The sequence below is a fragment of the Aquarana catesbeiana genome, linkage group LG02 (genome assembly GCF_042186555.1).
Source record: "Aquarana catesbeiana isolate 2022-GZ linkage group LG02, ASM4218655v1, whole genome shotgun sequence".
Classification (NCBI taxonomy): Eukaryota; Metazoa; Chordata; class Amphibia; order Anura; family Ranidae; genus Aquarana; species Aquarana catesbeiana.
The window spans coordinates 96,571,786-96,595,891 of record NC_133325.1 but is presented as its reverse complement, the minus strand read 5'-3'; the positions used below and the strand labels follow the sequence as shown (position 1 = coordinate 96,595,891).

The 24,106-nt window shown below is 40.7% G+C and overlaps 1 protein-coding gene across 1 annotated transcript; it reads left to right on the top strand.

The window, feature by feature from the left end:
- The first annotated feature begins 1,303 nt into the window (after positions 1-1,303).
- On the top strand, positions 1,304-24,053 carry LOC141127082 (fibrinogen-like protein 1). Its single transcript, XM_073613258.1, has 8 exons — positions 1,304-1,460; positions 6,435-6,524; positions 12,651-12,867; positions 14,513-14,672; positions 17,439-17,536; positions 18,907-18,995; positions 21,202-21,392; positions 23,737-24,053. The coding sequence occupies exons 2-8, from the start codon at positions 6,447-6,449 to the stop codon at positions 23,915-23,917; spliced, it is 1,014 nt and encodes a 337-aa protein (XP_073469359.1). The 5' UTR covers positions 1,304-1,460; positions 6,435-6,446; the 3' UTR covers positions 23,918-24,053.
- The last annotated feature ends 53 nt before the right edge of the window (positions 24,054-24,106 follow it).

The following is a 24,106-nucleotide window of genomic DNA, read 5'->3' as shown; positions in this document are numbered from 1 at the left end:
ATGGAGGGAGATGGAACAAGATGAGAGATCCAAAACATGGAAGAAGTAGAGCCCCAAGAGAAGTTGAGAGCACTAAGGAATTGAAGAGGAGGGTAGATTCAGGACATGGAAGGAGAGGAAAGGTTCAGGTCACCAAAGGAAAGTAAAGGTCCAGGACATGGAAGAAAAGGGAAGATCCAGAACATGGAAGAAGAAATGGAGAGTGCAAAATTATAGAAGCAGAGAGTAAATCCAGAACATGGAAGAATAGGAGAGATCCAGAACATGGAAGAAGGGAAGCGGTGACAAAGGAAGAGAGCTCAACTACATGGAAGAGGAGAGTAGATTCAGGACATGGAAGAAAAAGAAAGATCTAAGATATGGATAGAAAAGACTGGTCCAGGATATAGAAGGAGAGGGAAGATCCAAGATATGGAAGGAGTGGGTGGATTCAGGACATAGAGTGAGAAGAGAAGTCCAAGAAATAGAATATGGAGGTTTCATTGCATATACTTGCATAAAGGGATAGATGAGCAGCACTGGATGCAAATTATCTGCATCCAGGGATGCACACAATTTAAAAGTGGTCAGGGTCGGGTTTCATTCAGTGGCAGGGATAGTATGACTCAGGCTGTAACTCTGTAGTAAGTTAGTAAGTCCCCCCCCCCAATATTTATAGTTAAAAATAATCATATATAATTTGTTTAATTTGCTTTTTCATACATTTATTTTTTACAAGAATTTCCCTTAGCCTTTTGAACTGGAGTCAGAACATTCAGCAAGGAACATTTATCAATCCTGTTGCGAAGCTAGGCAATGCTAAACAGGATCAGTGAGGCAGAAATTGAGACGAATTTACAATATTATACATACAAATTCATGAACTCTCCTTCAGCTGATCTAAAGTAGCCCTGTGACATTATAAAACCTACCCCTGACCAATTCCTAATTGTGCGTCTGTTTTGAATGAACATCTGTGCCATATCCATTGCTAAACTGACACAGTTTGCTGCTCAGGACTATAGGCACTGGGGTCGAAAATACACAGAAAAACTGTTGTGTAGACTCTGCCAACCAGCAGGCAGCCTGATTTGCATCTACATTTGCTTGATAATTGCTCTTCACTATGTTTCTGCTGACTTCTGACATTCCTAGGCCCGCATCATGGAATGCCCATTGACCATTCTGTTGTAATTTTTAATGCAAAACAGGGGTCACAACTCCTCCCCTGGTTCCTGGTGTGAGGCAGTGATTTCATAAGCCAACAGACATATTTACTGTGAGTGTGGATAAAAATTCTCCCAACAGATTGCACATTTTCTGTTATTTAGCTTACATAATAGAAAACATCTGGATACATACTGATGCAATCTGGCCATTACAACATAGAACATATGTGGCCAGCACTGCTGTTTTCTATTTCTTTAAACCCTAATCTTACAACGGATGTAAGGTTTAGGAAGTAGGAACACACAGCATAGGTAAGATAACACTTCTTTACATATTCATAAGCCTCTCATTACACGTTTAGAACTGTTTTATTGTGTTTTCTATGCTCCCTTCCCCTGATGTAGTATGTGATGACTGCACACCCCCTATAGGGTAGGCATTTTAGACCCATGTTTTATGGGCTGTGTGCTGCTCTCTTACTATCGCTTTGTGGCTGCTGGCCAGTTCTAGAATATGTGTGATTGAACGAGGTCCCACAATGTTATTTAGCAGAACTAGATTCTTGATAATGCTCTTGCACCTTTATCATTGATATGCATTACAGTAACCATTGTAGCTATAATTATTATTGATATTTTACAACTATTCTGTTGATCTTTAGTACATCAATACCCTCCAAAGATGTATTGTATGAGTTATTTCTGCTAGTTTTCTGCCTGTAAGCCTTGTTCACATGGGCATACTACAGTGTACACCTGCACGAGGACCTGCATGGACCTTGCACAGGGGTACACTATAGTAGACCTGTGTAAACAAGGCCAAAAGCATCAAATGTTTAGGCGTTCTCAAGGCAGCCCAGTGTTTTCAATGGGCCTTTACACACACAGGCATGTCAAGTAGAAATCATGGAATTACTAAAACAGGAGTGAATATTTTTCAGACTTTAGGCGTTCCAAAATGCGGTACCGTTTTCTGAATACCTCTATGAGAAAATATACCACATTTTAGCCACCAGACAGCGCTGACGATCAAGGGAACTAATCTATTATCGAAATTACGAGCAACATTTGTACAGCCTCCACGAATGTGTGTGCAGTGTTGCAAACCGTCAGTAAAAAACTGGCAATTTTCTCCTGCAAGTAAATGCCAGTGAATGTTTGCCAGTTAAAGATATGGCTGTGACGGACGGCGCCTGCACAGTTCTGATCCGAAGCCGGCTGAGACCATCTGAGTGCCTGCGCCCATTCTAATTTCTTGCCTTCCTGAGTCTTGTCCCTGAGCTACTTACTTACTATATCAGAAATAAAATAAGAAAAATATTTTTGCCTTCATAGTTACATAAAATCACATTGCTAATTGTACATTGTACTTGTTTGTAGCCCAAATACTGAAGTTTGCACTTAAAACTGTAATTTTGTAACTTTTGCAAATGCCAGTAAAAACCTGGCTATGCCAGAAAAACTTTGGGCATCGTGTCAGTAAATTTCATTCTGGTAGGTTGGCAACACTACGTGTGTGACATTCATTCAACAAATGTTTTATAAATAGACCCCCATAGAATGTCTCTTCTGAAATAAAAACCTGTCTGTTAGCATTTTTTTTTTACTTTAGTTCCACTTTATTGATGTGATTTCAAATATGGAAAATGTGTGTGCTGGCCTTTCTGAAGTTTTATATTTTTTGTGTTTTGTAAAACATCTCTAAGACGTGTCATCCAATGAGCACATTATTATTAAAGTGAGGAAAAGCTTAAAGTGTTACTAAATCTAAAAACGTTTTTTACCTTAATGCATTGCTTGCATTAACCATATGATGTCATAAGCCTAGGCTTTTTACCAGACAAGAAACAGGTAGTTGGCTGTATAAGGTATTTACTGGCAGAAACTTTTTTTTTTACTATCCAAAGTTAAAACAACAAGGGCAGAAGATAATAGATGAAAAGTTGAAAAAAATGACTGAAGGTCCGCTTTAAACCCCCTTCCTGCCCAGGCCAATTTTCAGCTTTCAGCGCTGTCACAATTTGAATGACAATTGCGCGGTCATGCAACACTGTACCCAAATGAAATTTTTATAATATTTTTACACAAATTGAGCTTTCATTTGGTGGTATTTAATCACTGCTGGGTTTTTTATTTTTTTCCTAAAAAAATAAAAAAAGCCAGAAAATTTTGAAAACAAAACAGTTTCATAGTTTGTTAGAAAATTTTGAAAACAGGTAATTTTTCTCTTTCACTGATGAGGCAGCACTGATGGGCACTGATAGGCTGCACAGATAGGCACTGATAGGCTGCACAGATAGGCACTGATAAGGCGGCACTGATGGGCACTGATAGGCGGCACTGGTGGGCACTGATATAGTCGACACTGATGGGCACTGATAGGTGGCACTGATGGGCACTGATAAGGCGGCACTGGTGGGCACTGTGAGGTGGCACTGACGGGTGGCACTGATGGGTAGCACTGATGGACACTGAGAAGTGGGACTGAATGGCGGCACTAAAGGGCACTGATGGGTAGCACTGAAGGGCACTAATATGTGGCACTGATGGGCAGCACTGAATGGCGACACTGAAGGGCACTGATGGGTGGCACTGAAGGGCACTGATAGGTGGCACTGATAGGTGGCACTGATGGGCACTGGTAGGAAACACTGATAGGTAGCACTAATGAGACACTGATGGGCACTGGTAGGTGGCACTGGTGGGCATCGATAGGTGGCACTGGTATGTGGCGCTGGTGGGCACTGGTAGGCAGCACTGATATGCACCTGTAGGTGGCACTGGTGGGCATTGATAGGTGGCACTGGTACGTGGCGCTGGTGGGCACTGGTAGGCAGCACTGATATGCACCTGTAGGTGGCACTGGTTGGAACTGGCAGTTGGCACTGGAGGGCACTGCATAGCAGCAGTGCCCCTCCCTGTTCAGGATCGATGTCCCTCTGTCAGAAGCCAGTGATCAGCTTTTTTTTTAGGGAAAAAAAAAAATCTATTACCGATCTTCATCACATGATCAGCTGTCATCACCCGATGCACGTGGTCGGCCGGCCGCCCGTGATTGTGAAAAAGAGACCAGGAACGGGGATCTGTCAATGTAAACAGACAGATCCCAGTTCTGACAGGAGAGGAGAGAGATTAGGAACAGCGATCTCTCTTCTCCTCCAGTCAGTCCCATCCCCCCACAGTTAGAAACACCTCCCAGGGAACACATTAAACCAGGGATCCTCAAACTACGGCCCTCCAGCTGTTGCAGAACTACACGTCCCATGAGGCATTGCAAAGCTCTGACATTCACAGACATGACGGGAATTGTAGTTCCTGAACAACTGGAGGGCCGTAGTTTGAAGACCCCTGTATTAAACCCCTTGATCGCCCCCCCTAGTGTTAACACCTTCCCTGCCAGTGACATTTACACAGTAATCAGTGCATTTTTATAGCACTGTTCGCTGTATAAATGTCAACGGTCCCAAAAAAGTGTCAAAAGTGTACAATCTGTCTGCTGCAATGTCGCAGTCCCGCTAAAAATCGCAGATCGCCGCCATTACTACTACAAAAAAAAAAAAAATGCCATAAATCTATCCCCTATTTTGTAGATGCAATTACTTTTGAGCAAACCAATCAATGTACGCTTATTGTGATTTTTTTTTTTTACCAGAAATATGTAGAAGAATACATATTGGCCTAAACTGATGAAAAAATTGTTTTTTTGGGGGGGGATATTTATTATAGCAAAAAGTTAAAAATATTGTTTTTTTTTTTTCAAAATTGTCACTCTTTTTTGTTTATAGCGCAAAAAATAAAAACAGTAGAGGTGATCAAATATCACCAAAAGAAAGCTCTATTGGTTGGAAAAAAAGGATGTCAATTATGTTTGGGTGCAACGTCGCACGACCGTGCAATTGTCAGTTAAAGCGACGCAGTGCCGTATCTCAAAAAATGGCATGGTCATTAAGGGGGAAAATCTTCCGGTCTGTAAGTGGTTAACATGGTTTCCTATGGGTCACGTTCACATCTGTGCATTTTATGGAAAGGGCAGGGACTTTTTTTCTGGTTTTTGTTTCCATAGACTTCAATGGATCAAAAACGTGTATTGAAAAACGCAAAATGCATCTGGAATATGCAAATTATAACCTGCATATATGTGAACCAGGCCTTACTGCTGACAGGCCGGGGGAAGCATTTATAACACAAGAGACCAGTAGGTTCCATTCACATCTTTGCATGTTGCTTTTGAGCGTTTCTGCAGTGCCTTTTGCTGTGCTTTTCATGTTTTCGGACATACGTTTTTGATGTGGTTTTGCGTTTTTGATTCTTATTTTCTTTTTATTTGGACAATTTGTTGTTGGGCAGATTAAATAATGCAAAACACATCAGAAAGTGTAAAAAACACGCAAAAAACGCACTACATGCTTTTCTGCATCGTCTCCATTGAAGTCTATTGAAGCAATAAAAAAGCAGCTTTTCGCATTTAAAAAAAGTCCCTGACCCTTTCCAAAAACACAAAGGCACAAAAAATGCATTGATGTGAATGTGTTCCAAAGGAACGCATGTTAAAAAAAAATGTCCTGCATTTCTTCAAAAAGCATGGAAAAAACTGCATTGGTGTGAATAAAGCCTAATGCCGTGTACACACGTGCGGACTTTTCGGCATCAAAGGTCCGACAGTCTTTCCAAGGGACTTTAGATGGACTTTTGACGGACTTCCGACGGACTTTCGAACGAACGGACTTGCCTACACACGATCAAACCAAATTCAGACGGATTCGTACGTGATGACGTACGACCAGACTAAAATAAGGAAGTTGATAGCCAGTAGCCAATAGCTGCCCAAGCGTCGGTTTTTGTCCGTCGGACTAGCATACACACGAACGGATTTTTTGAATCCATCGGAAAGATTTGAAACATGTTTCAAATCTAAAGTCCGTCTGATTTTCGACCGAAAAAGTCAGCTGGAGGTCCAATGAAGCCCACACAGTCGGATTGTCCAACGGATTCGTTCCCTCGGACAAGTTCGGTAGAAAAATCCGCCCGTGTGTACACGGCATAACAGAGTTATTATTGCTGCCTTATTATTGCTGCCTGTACCTTCTTGTGGTACCTTCCATCTCTTGTGCGCAGTCACAGGAGCAGAAAGTGAGAGACAATGTCCCCAGTAGGGTCACATACCAATAAAGAGTCAATAATCCCATTATATTGCATAATATTAGTTGAATTATTCACCTTTTTAACTTACTTTTTGTATGATATTTCAACCTACCTATAGCAAATTATTTATTCTCTTTTTAAAAGGCTGACAACGCAATGACATTGTTATCCATGCTGCCTTTGGTATTAGCTCTGTCTTTTCCACATTTCGCTCAATCTGCTCCAAGACTTTCGGTAAGTAGGACTGATGATTACAACACATCAGGGGCACATGCATGTGTGTCTAACTTGGTGTGATATGAAGATTGCATGCCAGTGTGTATTTGGATGGGATTTTCCTACTACAATGGTAGATGGATTGAAAGCTTTGAAGTATATGAACTCTCCAATGGACTGAACTGTCTCTTCACCCTTCCACGCGTGGGGTTTCATGTGTTGCTGTCACTCACAGCCTCCATTTATTTTAGAACTGCAGGATTAATCGTTAAGAATTGTTATCGCAATTTTTTCCCCGTTGCGATCTTGAAAAAAGTATTTCCCGATTCTTTCTATGCAGAGAATTCTCTCTGTTCTGCTGAAGCCGACAGCCGTCAAAAGAAAGGAAGAAGAAAACAGAGCAGTCTGCCAAGAATCACAATATTCTTTAGCAGTGGAACTAAGTCTAAACATTGTAACAATTTGTCAAAGGAATAGACCGTGTGTCAATGAGGAAAGTTTAACCACTACACCTTTTTCTGACATTTGTTGGTTTCAAGTTAAAATCATTTTTTTTTGCTGGAAAATTACTTAGAACCCCCAAACATTATATATATATTTTTTAGTAGAGACCCTAGAGAAAAAAAAAATGGTGGTTGTTGCAATATTTTATGTCACACTGTATTTGCGCAGCAGTCTTTCAAATGCAATTTTTTTTGGATGAAATTACTTTAATTAAAAAAAAAAAAACTAACCAGTAAAGTTAGCCCAATTTTTTTTTGTACAATGTGAAAGATTTTACGCCGCCAGAATCATGAAAGAATCGTGATCTTTATTCTAAGCAAAAAAAATTGTGATTCTCATTTTGGCCAGAATCGTGCAGTTCTAATCTATATTATGCACTGGATCAGTGGAGATTAATAGAACAGAGTTTTGATAACTTATATATATATATATATATATATATATATATATATATATATATATATATGCCTATGTGTATATATATATATATATATATATATATATATATGCGCAAATATTTTTATTGTATGTATTTTATATTAGCTGTTCAGCGCTGCTATTTACCAACATTATCATTGATTTGGGTAAACCCATACCTCCTACCTTTTTGAAATGGGAATGAGGGACACCTATTAGCAAAAGCATGTAGACATAGGACACACCTCCTGTCACGCCCCCTTAAAGAAGAATTATACAAAAAAAAAAGTTGAGTTAAACCCATAAGTGCTTTTTTTTTACTACTACTACTTTATACTTTTGAATTTGCTTTTGAAATTTACAAATTCAGCAATTTAGAAGTTGGATGAAAGGTTTTTCACTGGGATTGAAAGATAAATAGTGCATTTTATATACAACTATATAGATCAGAACAAAATAAGGGACAAATGAGGAGGAAACAGGGACAGAGGGACTTTGTTCCAAATCAGGGACAGTCCCTCGAAATCAGGGACAGTTGGGAGCTATGTAAACCTATAGAATTTACATTAACCATTTAAAGTGGCAGCTGTCTTATTTAGATTGTAGACCCTTATAGGGCCAATATTTTGTAATTATTATTTATTTATTTTTTTATCTGTTAAAATTAGCACAGAGGTAGGATTAGTGGTTTATTGCCTGTAGACCACTCTGTCCTGTAAATCGGCATACAATCAGATACAGCAGTTTTGTGTAGAAATATATTAGGTAAAAATGGAAAAGATTTGTAGGGCCACGCAGCTAACCTAGGATGGCAAGCTGGAAGCAGGCTGCCAATCCAAAGCCATGAGGATTCGTGATCATAAGAGAACACTACTCAATAGGCCTGATGGTTGGGATGCTCAGAGCACAATAGAAAGCTTGCCCTCTAAGTCTTCCTTCTACATGATGTTATCAGTATCCATTCCACAATTATAGTAATTCTTGATTGTGTACAGAGGAGCGCCTTGTTAAAAATTTGCTGCACCTAAAGAACTTTTTGAAACATTTAATAGTTAAGAGGATCAGATTCAGCCAACCTGTTTCGGGGGAAAAATACTCTCCCTTCTTCAGGGCTTGAGCAGTTGATGTTTATAAAACTGCAACACAATGCACAAATGTACCTATGTTAAAGCTTGATGAAGCTTAAAGTGGTTGTTAAGCCACTCTAACCTGTATACACCATCAGCACTGCCTCCTATTGTATTATCCTCCTCTGTGTATGATTTATAAAAATAAATGCTGCAAATACCTAATTTCACTGCCAAGATTGCGATCACATGACTGGCCAGCTTTCTCCTTTGCTCCTCTGAGAGATGCAGCGGGTGGGGCTGAGATTCCTCTGCTGATGTCAGTCTGGAGGGGAGGAGGAGGGGAGGAGAGAGCTGGCTGGTCATGGGATGGCAATCTCGGCTCTTAAATTAGGTATTTACAGCAGTTATATTTATAAATCATTCACAGAGGACGATACTACAATAGGAGGCAGTGCTGATGGTGTATACAGGTTAGTGTTATGAGAGCAGCAGGAGGGGGGAGGGGGCTCACACACAGACAGAGTGTGGAGGGGAAGGAGGACACAGGAGCAGAGAGGAGAACAGATAACAGACTGCTGATGACAGAGGCACGTAAACTGACCACGGTGTCTGGTCTCAGCAGCCATGATACACTGTGGTCAGTTTACAGAGGGGTGGGGAGAAACTAGCAGGATCAGCCAGGTTTTTTAGGTGTTACAGTGGGCCAAATGACACAGGACAAGCACTGTGTCATATAACATGTTTTAAAGGATCCATTTTTTTTAATTTTGGGGTTAACGTCCCCTGACAGCACTGTAGGCAGTAATATCACCATACAGCAAACACATAACTTTACAACTGCACATAACCTTACAGTCAGTGGTTACTATCCCTTTCACACTGGGGCGGTTTGCAGGCGTTATTGCGCTAAAAATAGCACCTGCAAACTGACCTAAAACTGCCTCTACTGTTTCTTCAGTGTGAAAGCCTGAGGGCTTTCACACTGAAGCGGTGCGCTGGCAGGAGAAAAAAAAATCTTTAGAGCGGTGAAGGAGTGGTGTATTCACCGCTCCTAAACCGCTCCTGCCCATTGAAATCAATGGGGCAGCACGGCTATACCGCGGCTATACCGCGGCTATAGCGGCGCTATGCGAGCGGTTTTAATCCTTTTTCGGCCGCCAGTGGGGGTTAAAGCCGCACTGATAGTGGCCGAATACCGCCGCAAAAACGATGGTAACGCAGCGCCAAAAGTAGCGCTGTTTTACTGCCGACGCCCCCACCGCCCCAGTGTGAAAGGGGCCTTATGATTATATTAAGAAATACACATCATGCAGGTCTTTGCACATTACATTGCAACTCTAAATTTGCAGAAATCAGCACTTCAAACATTCAAAATGTAACTCTGTTGTCTTGAGCTTGGGCATACTCATGACAATCGGGCCACCTACTCTCACTCAGGTTCGATCACCTGGAATTTCAGTTACTTATTCCCACGCATAAAGCTGTTTAATCTGGTCACTAAGGACCCTTGGCAAAGTTCTAGATTATTTGAGGGACAAAGGAAAACTTACATGGTAACCAAATACACGCGCTCTGATGACTGAAATGTCAATGTGCAGAAAATAATAAGCAAAAAAGTCATGGCCAGTCCATATCCAAGGCAATTTTTTATTAACTAAAGCCCTAAATTTTTTTTTTTTTTTTAAACGTCTACAAACTTGCTTAGTAATTTACAAACCACACCAAGTAGTGACATCTACTGGATACCAAAGGTACTGGGTAAAGGTAGATTTTTATTATTTAGGAGTATTTAAGTCTATTTCTTAAGAATCTATTCGCCTAGAATTTTTCTGTAGTTATTAAACATGCTTTTCCTCCCCCACCTCCATAAACATTTACTTCCTATCTGATTTCCCTTTCATAATTTAGAGTTACAGGTCTTAGAAATGTTTGCTGACTTTACATAGTAAATGTTACATCTGCCGGACCCAAGCTGTCTTTTTTCATTTGGTTTCTGGAGAGGGTGAATGATTTTATCAATGATTCCCTCATTGATTACCATGGATGACCTGGCCTGGCTCACTCCTGCATACTCCCAACTGGCCTTCATAAAATCATTTTTTGCCTTGGCAATCATTCACCCCCTGTCCCCACTACAGAGCAATTACATAATTTGCCAACACATGTATGGTCAATGACTAACAAATGACAGATGAATTGCCTATATATGCTTGTTTGTTAAAAATATTTTTTTCCCCTTGGAAAACTATTAGAACTAAAGCTGGCCATACACTAGTAGATGTTTGAACAAATATTTGTAGAAAATTCTCATCAATACATTGAATGACTTGACAAATGTTATTTGAAAGTACTTCAAAATATGTGTGCTTTTAACATTCGATATGGAAACGCCTGGACTTTCGCAAATGAAAACCCTATTCGCTGTTAGAAATTCATTCAAGAAAAGCTTTCCATCCTGCTCCTTTGAATTTTCTCATTACTGAGGTTGAACACAAACATCGATTTGACCCCACTAAAGCTGGCCATACATGGATCAAATGACAGTCGGTTCAGCAGGACCTGGATGAATTTCAATCCACATGCGGCCACTGCGATTGAACAGAAGTCGATCTACCAATTGAATTCTGTTCAACAGCCCTCTCAGATAAAAGCCGTGTGATCAGTGCCACAGGCAATACGCTGCAGCATTGATTTGGCGACGGGGCGGGGGAATCTCCCCAATGTTAAAATAGAAAGCGCAGCGGTGAGGATTCCCCCATCCACCTTGAATGTGTGGATGGGGGAACTAGGTTAATTTTCTTCGTTCAAACTGATGGCTGAATGAAAAATCTGACCCATGTATGGTAAGCTTAACAATTAAAAAATGAAATGAATGTTCTTAAAACAAAAAAATTCCCAAAAAAATCTTTTAGGGCATGACTAGCTTTAGAATGACAACATACAATCTAATTTGCTTGCATTGCCTGTAATGGTTGGATCATTTTTTCCCTTTCCGGGGTAACATATTGCGTACGTCTGGCCAGGGCCGTCTTTAATATTGATTGGACCCTGGGCAAAACTTTTCTTGGGGCCCCCCCCATGCAGTTTTGCTCTCCACCTGCTCTGAGACATAAAATAAATAGCAGCTAGACTCAAAATCAATTTACTGAATCAGATCAGTCAGCTATTGCGATTGGTTGCCAGAGGTTACAGTGTATCATTACTGCTCACTGTCTGGTTGGTAGAGGTTACAGCACACATTACGGCTCACTGATTAGTTGCTAGAGGCTACAGCCAATGATTTCTGCTTGTTGATTGGTTGCTAGAAATTACTGTGGATATGACCTCAGGGGGGCATGATATACATATCAATGCTGCTGGCCGCCACTATTTACATATGAATGCTGTCACTATTTACATATGAATGCCGATAATTTACATGTAAACACAGGGTCTGCAGGTGAGTCATCTGTACACAACAATAGGGCAGAGCTGGGCAGCATTAGTAGCAGCACTTCACACTGAGATATTGGGACACAGCACAGGACTAAAACCTCAAGGGACAAGGGAATTTAAACCAGGATAGTTGGCAAGTATGAGGTAGCTGCTTTGGGCCCCACAACAATGACAGGGCCCAGGGCAGCTGCCCCTTTTGCCCTTCCTTAAAAACGGCCCTGCGTCTGGCCATCATAGACACTTTCTGTTGAGAAATCTCGGTGTAAGTAGGGCTTAATCCTTTACTCTCCTATAGAGAACTGATAAAATGTACTGAGTGTGCTGCTGTCATTTGTTGCCCATGTATTGTGGCAAAGCTCCAACTCCTTAGAAAGATATCTGCCTGTCTATTGGGCATGACTATGGGCTGCCTAATTAATATAATGTAGCACCTTGCTTTATACAGTATATAATGATATTAGCGGTATTTTCTGGCTACTCTTATATGTGTGCATGGTTGCACACTCAACTGTGCACCAATGTTAAAACGGTTGGTGAACTTTGACGGCTGATCGAGACAACTAGAAATCCAAAACATTTTTTAGAGCACTGAAAAGGACAAAAAGTGAAATACAATAAATGTAAAAAAGAAATGGATCTGTGATGTGACGTCAGGTTCAGTTTGTACTTTTTTTGGATTTAACATAATTTTTCATTTTCTTCTGTTTCTTTGTGAAAGGACCTAGAAATCTGTCAAATTGACAATGCTAAACTGCGGCACCGGATTCAGATTTTGGAAAACATGCTGGAGTTGGGCAAATTGCAGCTGAAGGACCTCAGAGAAAACAATTATCACTCAATCAAAAGCAAAGTGTATAAAAACACCATGACCAAAAGCCTGGCGGAGGATGTCCAGCTGCCCTCTACCTCTGGGAACCTTATTGTTTATGATAAAGGTTGGCGGCTTTCATAGCTTTAAAAAAAATCAAATATTTTATATTTTTTATGAAGGGAAGAATCTGATTGAAAGCTCTAGAAAACACAGGCACATTCACTCATAAACACATTATTTCTATAGGTGGAACACTTCTTGAAATATAGGAGGCCTCAAATAAGAGGCCCCAACATTACCAAATAACTGCACTTTCAGACATATAAGATGGTGTCCGAAGTCCATGCTTAAGGACACTCGGGTGCCATGTCTGACTCCATCCTATCCTACATAGAGAAAAAGGGAATAACATTCCCTGCGAAACTATTCCCAAAAAAAGAACTAAAGATGAGTGGGGGCATCTAGTGGTGAAGGAAAGTGAGAAAAACATGTCTAACACCCGGTTAAAAACGTGTCCGCAATCTCCCAAATAAGGCCACATCCTGCAACATCTATGCAATTTCAGATCACCTCCTGCAGCATGGCCACTGTCTCAGACTGAAAAGTCGCTGCATCTCTGCCCCTCTGCAACTGAAAGCATCCGATCGTCAAATACTTGTTCCCCCTTCTAACAGCTGTGGTTCCTCCTACCAACTTGTATCTCCTTGTACTAAAGTATGAGTCAACAAGAGGAACCACTCTGGAGGGAAGCAAGTGTTCCCCACACACAGAAAAGTAGAAAACTTGCTGCTGTTGGGAAATACATGAGTCCCAGAAAGATAAATATAAAGTGGCATATTCTTCATGGGTGCACACAAACCCCAAGGGGGGGGGGGGCTGGGGCCCACTGTGCGCTCACACATTACACAACATGGGAAGACTCAGTATGGTTCTCAGTCTTTGTTGCAGCTGCGATTATGACTTGCAGCTGCAGCAAAGATCCATCTAGCGGTGGAGATCAGGTGCCGGTCTGCTGGGAGGGCGGGTTGCTGTTTCCAGGGGGAGGAGGACTGTGATTGACCACTGCTAAGGCCATCACAATCCTGCTAGCACCACATATTGGAACTGTGGAAAGTAGAAAGAGAGCCCACACTGAGGAAGGAACCACCATAAGTGCAGGGATGGTGGTAAGTTTTGCCGGGTAGGGCTGTGTGACTGTACTGTAGGATAGAGGGTCACTTACTACTGATCCCTGAGCTCTGCATCTCATATTACTGACCTCTGAGTCACTTACTACTGACCCCTGAACCTTGCATCACTTACTACTGACCTCTGAACTTTGCATCAATTACTACTGACCTGTGAACTCTGTATTACTTACTACTGACCTTTGAACTTTGCATTACTTACTACCAACACCTGAATTCTGCATCACTTACTACTAATCTTTGACCTCTGCATCACTTACTACTGACCTTTGAACTTTGCATCACTTACTACCGACACCTGAATTCTGCATCACTTACTACTGATCTCTGACCTCTGCATCACTTACTACTGACACCTGAATTCTGCATCACTTACTACTGACCTTTGAACTTTGCATCACTTACTACTGTTCTCTCATCTCTGCATCACTTACTACTGAAACCCTGCACTCTGCATCCCTTTAGGCCATGGTCAATATTCAACAATTCTAGCATGAATGATAAATGCTCTTCTACGTCCACCACCCTCATGAACCTGCTGAATGATTACAGTATTTGAATTCTAACTCCCATTTTCTGCAGATTGTTCAGCCGTATTTGAGAGTGGGAGAAAGCAAAGCGGCTATTATCGCATACAACCCAAACCACTCACTGAACCGATCACTGTTTTCTGCGACACGTCAGATGGAGGAGGATGGACTGTTATTCAACGTCGCAGCAATGGCAAAGTCAGTTTTAACAGGTAAAATAAATAGTACAAATCTACAATAGAACAAACATTGTTTTCTGATAGAAGGCTGTGACCAAGAGGCCAGGTGATAACTTTATCTCTGAGGGTATTTATATCTAATCAGGGGTAGATTTCAATTATATTGCCCACCATGTCTACAGAGCCTTGTGAACATACAACTCCAAGCAAATAAAAAAAAAATATACACTTGGGGGTCATGTTAGGTGTGCATGCAAAAGCAAATTATAGCCATGCAAATTGGGGCCCTCAAACTACGCAGTGTGGCAAGAAAATATGCCCAGAAATATTACACTCTCACCTCAAGGTTAAAGTGACAATAAACAATATTATTATTCTCCTAAAATAATACATGCAGATCCACTACTTTATGACCCTGTAATCTATTTTTCATTAAATCATTTCTTACTGTTTCTTTCTCCTTCCTTAATAACCGTAACATCCTTGATGAGCTCTTGAACCGCTCCTTTTTCTTCTCACTTCCAATTGTTTGGAAGAAGCAGTGCGTATTAGTTGCGATCATGTGCATTGTTTTATGCACACCACAAATCCCATAGTTCATAGTCTATCTATGAACAAGCAAGAAAGGGTACATACAGTGGGACCATGGAGAACAAACGTAGCCACCCTCTGACATTAGGTAAAATCATAGCAGCAAAAAATAAAAGAAGGAATTTGGAAGAGGCTAAGAGCAATATAGGGTATATCTATTTTTAATTAAAAATACATACTTACATTTTTTTTAAACATGTGCCTTAAATGGGACCCCCCTTCAATAAAATTAAAAACACCAATGCAATCATGGGAAGAATTATTCTGTAGACTGTCGAGATGTAGTCTGCAGTGCAATTCCTATGCTTCCCCTCTGGGGGGAACCTTGGACCTCTCCCTTCCTTGGGAGGTAGGATTAGGGCTTGCTTGATGCCGAGGATGCCTGAACTCTATTTCTATGTGCTAAAGAACACAGATCTTTCAGTATTTTCAGCTGTCACATGTGCCCAGGGCACAATTTCCACAATTACCCATCCTCCAGGCCATTTGTAGTTGGTTACCAGGTTTGCACACATCTAAGGAGCGGTTTTGGTCCAGATCTTCTTTAAATCCTTAAGGTTTCCTGGCTGTTGCTTGGCAACTCGAAGTTTCAGCTCCCTCCATAAATAAAGCAGAGAATCAGCCCCAAAGCATAATGTTTCCACCTCCGTGCTTGACTGTAGGGATGGTGTTCTTAGGGTCATAGTCAGCATTTTTGTTCCTACAAACATGGCGAGTCGAGTTAATGCCAAAGAGCTCAATTGTGATCTCATCTGAGCACAGCGCTTTCTCCCAATCCTCCTCTGAATCATTGGCAAACTTCAGATGGGCCTGTACATGTGACTTCTTGTGCCGTGTTTGGAGGAAGAAAAATGCTGACTGTGATCCTAACATCACCATCCCTTCAGTCAAGCACGGAGGTGGAAACATTATGGTTTGGGGCTGTTTCTCCACTAATGGTACAAGCCGACTTTGCCACATTGACGGCCAAAGGATAGGGCCATGTATTGTAAAATCTTAGATGAGAACCTTCTTGGTTCAGCCCACTGAAGATGGGTCATGGAAGGGTTTTCTAGCATAACAATTAACCTAAACATACCGCCAAGGCAACAAAGGAGGGACTCAAGAAGAAGCACATTAAGGTCATGGAGTAGCCTAGTCAGTCTCCAGACCTTAATCCTATAAAAAATGTATGGAGGGAGCTGAAACTTCAAGTTGCCAAGTGACAGTCAAGAAACCTTAAGTATTTAGAGAAGATCTGTAAAGAAGAGTGGACCAAAATCCCTCTTGAGATGTGTGCAAAATTGGTAACTAACTACAAGAAACGTCTTACCTAAGTGCTTCCCAACAAGGGCTTTCTCCACAAAGTACTAAGTCATGTTTTGCTTGGGGATCAAATACTTATTTTACTCATTGAACTACAACTCAATTTATAACATTTGTATAATTTTTTTCTTCTGGATTTTTGGTTGATATTCTGTCTTTATCATTTAAAATACACCTATGATAAAACATTATAGGCCCTTTATTTCTTTGTAAGTGGGGCAAACTCACAAAATCTGCAGGAGATCAAATAATTATTCCTGTCACTTCATGGTCTCTTATTGATTATTAATGAGCGGAATTTTGTCTCACACCTAAAGGGAGATCTGGAAATTTCAGATTGGGATTGATATTTTGTACAACAGAAATATTAGCTGAACTTGCATAGACATGATTATACTTTCCTGAAGGCGTCATTGTGACGAAACGCAAAGAGGCGGAACTTCTGGCACGTCACTTCTGGCCATGTAATTTCTGGTAATTAGAACGAATGCAGGCTCCTTGTTATGGCTGAGCGGCAGTACAAGTTCCTAGATGGACTTTGTTGTTTTTTTTATATTATTTCTTGATCACCTTTTTGCACAATTGTGGTAGAATTGTGGTGATGTTTATATATGATCAAAAGGACTTGATATCACACACATTTTTAATTATTATTGTTCCCATTTTTCATACATACACTGTATGTGTTTGGATCACATAATATATGAATCGGTAGTTTATAAGTTCATGAAGTGGAATTGTTTTATATTTATTTAAGCACATGATCTATACTGCAGTTGTTTTTTTGGGTGTGTTCAATTGGTAATCACTAGCGCCCCATATATTTCACATCATTATGATCATACTATTATTTGTTGTGCTTCCATTGTGTTGTCTAATGTCAGCTTTCTAATTGATTCCCAGGAAATGGCAAGAGTATAAAGAAGGGTTCGGCCTCTTTAAGCACAGGAACGATGAATACTGGTTGGGAAATGATCATATTTATCATTTGGTGGAATCAAGTAAGTGGGATCCCAAATCACTGAGCTGTCTATAAAAGCATACAACAGTTTAGGGACTTTCTTTGCAATGATTATTATCAGTGATGAAGTGCAGTTTACAGTGGCCCAGGGCTGCCAATCAGATCAGATTGCTGAAGTCTAAGGCCTTATGCACACTGGACGTTATAATAACGTTATAAAAACGCCAGTAGCTTTGCAGTGAGTTTTTCAAAGTTTTTCAGCGTTTTTGCAATAGCGTTTTTTATCATTTTTCAGTGTTTTTTAAGGTTAGCATTTTTTTCCCCAATAGGATTAATAACGTTAAAAAACGCCGGTGAGACGCGTTTTTGATCTGCGGTTTCAGATGTTAGAGTGTTTTTACAGCTGAAAAACTCCTCTCAGAATCCACTAGTTTTGGTTTTTGATTTTTACAGCCAAAAAACGCTGCAGCCAAAAACAGTTGCTAACAGCCTGTGTGTGCATGGACACATAGAATAACACACTGGAGAGTTTATTGACTTTAAAAAAAATAAACATCTAAAGCCAAAAACAGCAGCTGTAAAAACGCCCAAAAACGTCCAGTGTGCATGAGGCAAAGAGTGAAAAATTAAACCTGATTGGTTGCTGGCTGCTGTAAGTTTTGGCATCTAAAATGCAGCTCTAGAGAAGTGGTGAAATTAATCAATAAATTGCTTGTGTGATTCAGGGATCACTACAGCTGTGCTAAAACTAAAAGGTCTACAGAGATTAAATTATTTAGCATGGTCTATGCTGCAGTAGGATTGCATCTTCTTGCCACATAAATCTCAAATGTGCAACCTCCCCCTCATGGTCAATTATGAGAGTGTAAGAACTGCAGTGGGCTCATAGAGAGGGATCCTTAGAACCAGGGAGCATATTAACCTGCATTTTTCCAACCTCAGATTCAGTCCATTTGGAAAAACAGGATACTGGCACTATAGGGACTTGTGATAAAGAGCAGAGAGGTGCAGGTGTGCATGTCTTGTGAGTCTATCATGTCTTGTGAGTCTATCTGAATAAAAATTGTTTGTCTGATGAGAATACTTTTGCTTTACAGATAACCTGTACTGAATAAAGTATGTAGGCTGCCATTGCTGACATTTCCTTTTGAAAATGTTAGTTGCCTTAGTTGCCTGGATGTTAAGCTAATCCAGCAGGTCCAGTACTTTTTCAACACTGCCCTGGGACAAGGATGCAGATTCAGATCTCAGACTTCACTTGCTGCATGCTTGTTCCAATCAGCGGCTCAGAAAGTCTTGAAGCCAGTGAGAGACAGGCAATTGGCATTTTCAGAAGAATGTCGGCCCCATACTTTTCTCAGCAGACGTTTTCCATAATCAGTAAGCATATTTGTCTGTGTTCCTGTGCAGGGGAGATGACCCTACAGATTGATCTCATGGACTGGCAGGGGAAAACCAGGCACGCCATCTATGACAGCTTCAGAATTACAAATGAAGAGGTAAGACATGACATTGGGCTACTGTGATAATAAAGGAATGGATTTACCTAATATCATTGTGTATTTAAAGTGGTATTAAACCCAGTAATATGAAAATAGTTCATCCAGCCCCTATAGTGCCCACAGCTTATAAATCATCTTCTTACATTAAAATACTGCCACCATATACCTTTTTGGATGATCTGTATATCACGGTTACATGATAAACTGCACAGTTTCTTCAGTGCTAAGAGTTCAGGAAGGAGGAGATTTTCACTGCAGCCTGTATACACGCCCACATGTGTGATGTCAATATCATGTGACCTGCCTATCTCTGAGATCAAGAAACCGTTCTCTCCAGCATTAAAGACACAACTGAGCATGTGCAGGTCGGCTACTCTGCCTGTGTTAGCTGGTCTTTCCCAGATAGACAGTGGAAGGAGGGGAGGATCTGTGTATACAGGATAAAACAGCCTTTTTACACAATGCAGAGGATTAACCCCTTAAGTTCCACAGTGAGTATAACAAGCCTGCTACTCTGCATATACAGACTGATTTTACTGTTGTGGGTTTAGTAACAGTAATTATTGTGTTATCCAGATAATATATTCAATAAGAGGGCAAACTGGCAGTATATTTAACAAATGAGACATCCATCATAAATCAGCTTTCAGATGTTTAATGAAGTCAGAGCAATAAAAGCTTGTCTCTCATTGTTATGTGATATAGAAAAGCACTGCACTGTGTATCTCTTTATTAAAGGGTGCAATATACGATTCACCTAGAATTCACTGGCAAATCATTCACCCGATTTACAATGCACATTCGCTGACAGATTTCACCCTTACAAAAAAAATACAGGTAGGCAAATGTGCCTGGACTCACCCAATCTTTATACAAAGAACCAATATTAATGATAAATGCATGAAATTTATTTAAAATATGCAACACACACAATGAGGTGGATTTGCAATAGGCAAATAGGCTGTCCACATTGCAAGGGGAGTTGCACTTTGCAAGGTAATTTTCCCCAGGACTTAGTGAACAAGGGGAAGCTCTGCTAAATTCCATCATCCAATCACGTGCAAGTGAAACAAACTTAACAATTTTAAGTGCATGTGATTGGGTATTCTTTGCAAAGTGAAATTTTGCAACTTTCACTATGGTTTAACCTGTTATGAACTGCCCCACACAGATATACCACGGCAGGGCGGCCCTCCTGCGCAAAATCACATACCTGTGTGTGATTTCGAGTCTGGGCGGCCCGCTCCTGCTGTGATTGGACACAGTGGGAGCCAGAGGGTCCGGCAGACGCGATGTCCGCCGGGACATGCCGAGCGTCTTCAGGAGAGGCAGAACGGCGGTCTGCCTATGTAAACAAGGCAGACCACCATTCTATGAGAGGGGAAGATGGAGATCTTGTTTTTCTGCTAAGCAGGAACACGGATCTCTGTCTTCCCCCAGTCAAAGCACCTCCCCACAGTTAGAAAGCACGCCCCGGGAGCACATTTAACCCTTTGATCGCCCCTGATGTTAACCCCTGTCCTGCCAGTGTCATTAGTACACTGACAGTGCTTTTTTTTTTTTTTTTGCACTGATCACTGTATTAGTGTCACTGGTCCCCAAAAAGTGTCACTTAGTGTGAGATTTGTCCGCTGCAATGTCGCAGTCCCACTAAAAATTGCTGATCGCCACCATTACTAGTAAAAAAATGAAATTAAAAAAACTCAATAAACATATCCCATCGTTTGTGCAAACCAATCAATATATGCTTTTTGGGTTTGTTTTTTTACCAAAAATATGCAGCAGAATACAAATTGGCCCAAACTGATGAAGAAGTTAGATTTTTTGAAAAATTTTATTGGGTATTTTATAGCAGAAAATAATGTTTTTGTATTTTTTTAAACTGTAGGTCTTTTTTTGTTTCTGCGCAAAAAAAAAAAAAAAAAAAAGCACAGAGGTCATTAAATACCACCAAACGAAAGCTCTATTTGTGGGAAAAAAGGACATCAATTTTTTTTGGGTAGAGCGTCGCTCAACCGCACAATTGTCCGTCAAATTAACGCAGTGCTCTAATGCACAAAATGGCCTGGTCATGAAGGGGGGTAAACCTTCTGGGGCTGAAGTAGTTAAAGAAAAATTCCTTGAACAGTCTATTTGCCTTTGGTAAACCAACCCCAGTGTGCATATGGTTGATTTTAATGCTATTTTAATCTCCTCTCTGCAGGATAATTACAAGCTTTGGTTAGGATATTATTCTGGGAATGCAGGGGATCCCCTAGCTGGTGGGAATAATTTTGATCTCCAATGGTCTGCCTCACTCAGAGGAATGCCCTTCAGCACTCCAGACAAGGATAATGACCGCTTCATCAAAGGTAGCTGTGCCAAAGAAAACAAATGTGGCTGGTGGTTCAACAGGTCAGTAAACAGTTTGCTTAATAGGGACCTATGGGGATATCAATGTGGAAGCTGCCATTACTTTTTTTAAAGGTCTCCAAAGCAGTCTTCTTCATTCTGGCTTCACTGACTTATAACAAGTATGCAGGGTGAAGTTCAAACTTTTTGGAATGTCATTTGCCTGCTTCAGGTTACCTTACAGCTCCAGTTTAGCAATTTTTATTTTTTACAGCTGCAGCCACATAATGTAACTGTAATTTTAACCTGTTCCGGACCGCCCCTCGTACATGTACTGTGGCAGGGCGGCCCTTCAGCACAAAATCACATACCTGTACTTCACCTTTATTTCCGGGTCTGGGGCGTGCATGCGCGCCGCTGGCGACCCGCTCCTGCTGTGATTGGACACAGCGGGAGCCAATCAGCGGGTCCAGCAAACCCAGTGTTGGCCGGCACCCAGTGATCGTGCTAGTGATCGTGCCAGTGATCATGCCCCAGAGAGGCAGAATGGCGGTCTGCCTATGTAAACAAGGCCGATCACTGTTGAGAGGGGGAAGATGGAGATCCTGTGTTTCTGCTAAGCAGGAACACGGATCTCTGTCTTCCCCCAGTCAAAGCACACCCCACACAGTTAGCAAGCACTCACAGGGAACACATTTAACCCTTTAATCACCTAATCACCCCTGATGGTAACCCCTTCCCTGCCAGTGTCATTAGTACAGTGACAGTGCAAATTATTTAGCATTGATCACTGTATTAGTGTCACTGGTCCCCAAAGAAGTGTCAAAAGTGTCACTTAGAGTCCGATTTGTCCACCGCAATGTCACAGTCCTGCTATAAGTCACTGATCGCCAATATTACTACCCTGTTTCCCCGAAAATAAGACCTAACGTGATTGTCAGTAATGGCTGCAATATAAGCCCTACCCCCCAAATAAGTCCTACCCTGTTTCCCCGAAAATAAGCCCTACCCTGAAAATAAGACCTACAAGGACTTTAACTAGGGCTTATTGGGGGGGTAGGGCTTATATTGCAGCCATCACCGACAATCACTCTAGGTCTTATTTTCGGGGAAACAGGGTAGTAAAAAAAAAAAAGAAATATTCCATAAAAATATCCCATGGTTTGTAGAAGCTAGAAACTTTTGTGCAAACCAATCAATATACGCTTATTGGGTTTTCTTTTTACCAAAAATATGTAGCAGAATACAAATTAGACATGTGCGGTTTGTTACGTTACGAATTCAAATTCGGACAAATTTTCGTTATTCGGAAATTTGGATGTACCCGAATTTCCGAATTTAAATAGTAACGACTTTAAATGAATCCTTAATTTTCAAATTCATTCAAAAACTAATAAGCAAAACAAATTTCTGTAACGAATAACGAATCAAAACTAAACCAATTTTTTCGTTCTGCACATGTGTAATACAAATTGGCCTGAATTGATGAAGAAATTTGATTTTTTACATGTTTTTATTGGATACGTTTTATAGCAGAAGCTAAAAAATATTGTTTTTTTTTTTCAAAATTGTCGGGGATTTTTTTTGTTTATAACGCAAAAAAATAAAAAAAAAATAAAAAATTTGCAACCTGCATTATTTACAAATAATTTACAAATCCACTAATCCTTTCTGCATTTTATCACTGCAATAAACTTCCACTTATAGACCACATTTCCCTCAAAACATGGCCGTTCTCTTCTTTCTATGCGTGTCCCGGTTTTGTCGTATAACGCTGCAGCAATAAGAATGGCAAATTGTTAACGTGTTCATACAGGTCTGTGATCTGCCTGTTATTCAGGTTGGTACTGTTCACAATCACGCAGCCAGTATAATGCCGTGTAGACACGATCGGAAATTTGGCCAGCAAAAGACTGAGAGCTTTTGGTCTGAAAATGCGACCGTGTGTATCCTCCATCGGACTTTTGCTGGCCAAATTCCAGCCAGCAAAAGATTGAGAGCATGTTCCCAATTTTTTGGTCGGAAAAAGTTCCTATCCGAAAATGCATTCGTCTGTAGCAATCCCGACACGCAAAATTCCTACGCATGCTCGGAAACAATTCGACGCATGCTCGGAAGCATTGAACTTCATTTTCTCGGCTCGACGTAGTGTTGTACATCACCGCGTTCTTGACGGTCGAAATTTCAGCGAACTTTTGTGTGACCGTGTGTATGCAAGGCAAACTTGAGCGAAATTCCGTCGGAAAAGCCGTTATATGTTTTTCCGACCAAAATCCCGATCGTGTGTACGTGGCATTATATCAGATCATAGAGGTGCCAATCTGAACTTTATAGTGTATCGTAAAAAAATACATGCAGAAATACCTATAACTATTTGTCTTATAAATCATATTTTCTATATTTGCAGGTGCCATATGGCCAATTTAAATGGCGTGTATTATAAAAAAGGAAACTATACTGGAACACATGACAACGGCATCGTATGGTCCACCTGGCATGGCTTATGGTACTCCTTAAAGTTTACAGCTATGAAGATAAGAACTCCATCGTTCCTCAATGCTGGGAGTGGGGATGGACTCAATGGTTAAGAATTTGGGCTTCTGGGTGGCACTAACCTATGAATGAGGTCAGAGCAAGGAGAAAGAAATTACCGATAAATAAGAGAAATAACTTTAAATACTTTGACCCCAAAATAAATCCATACAGGCTTGGCTCATCAGTTTACATGGAATTTTGCAACCTTTATTTAGTAGAGTTCTTAAATCCTGAAGCTGAAA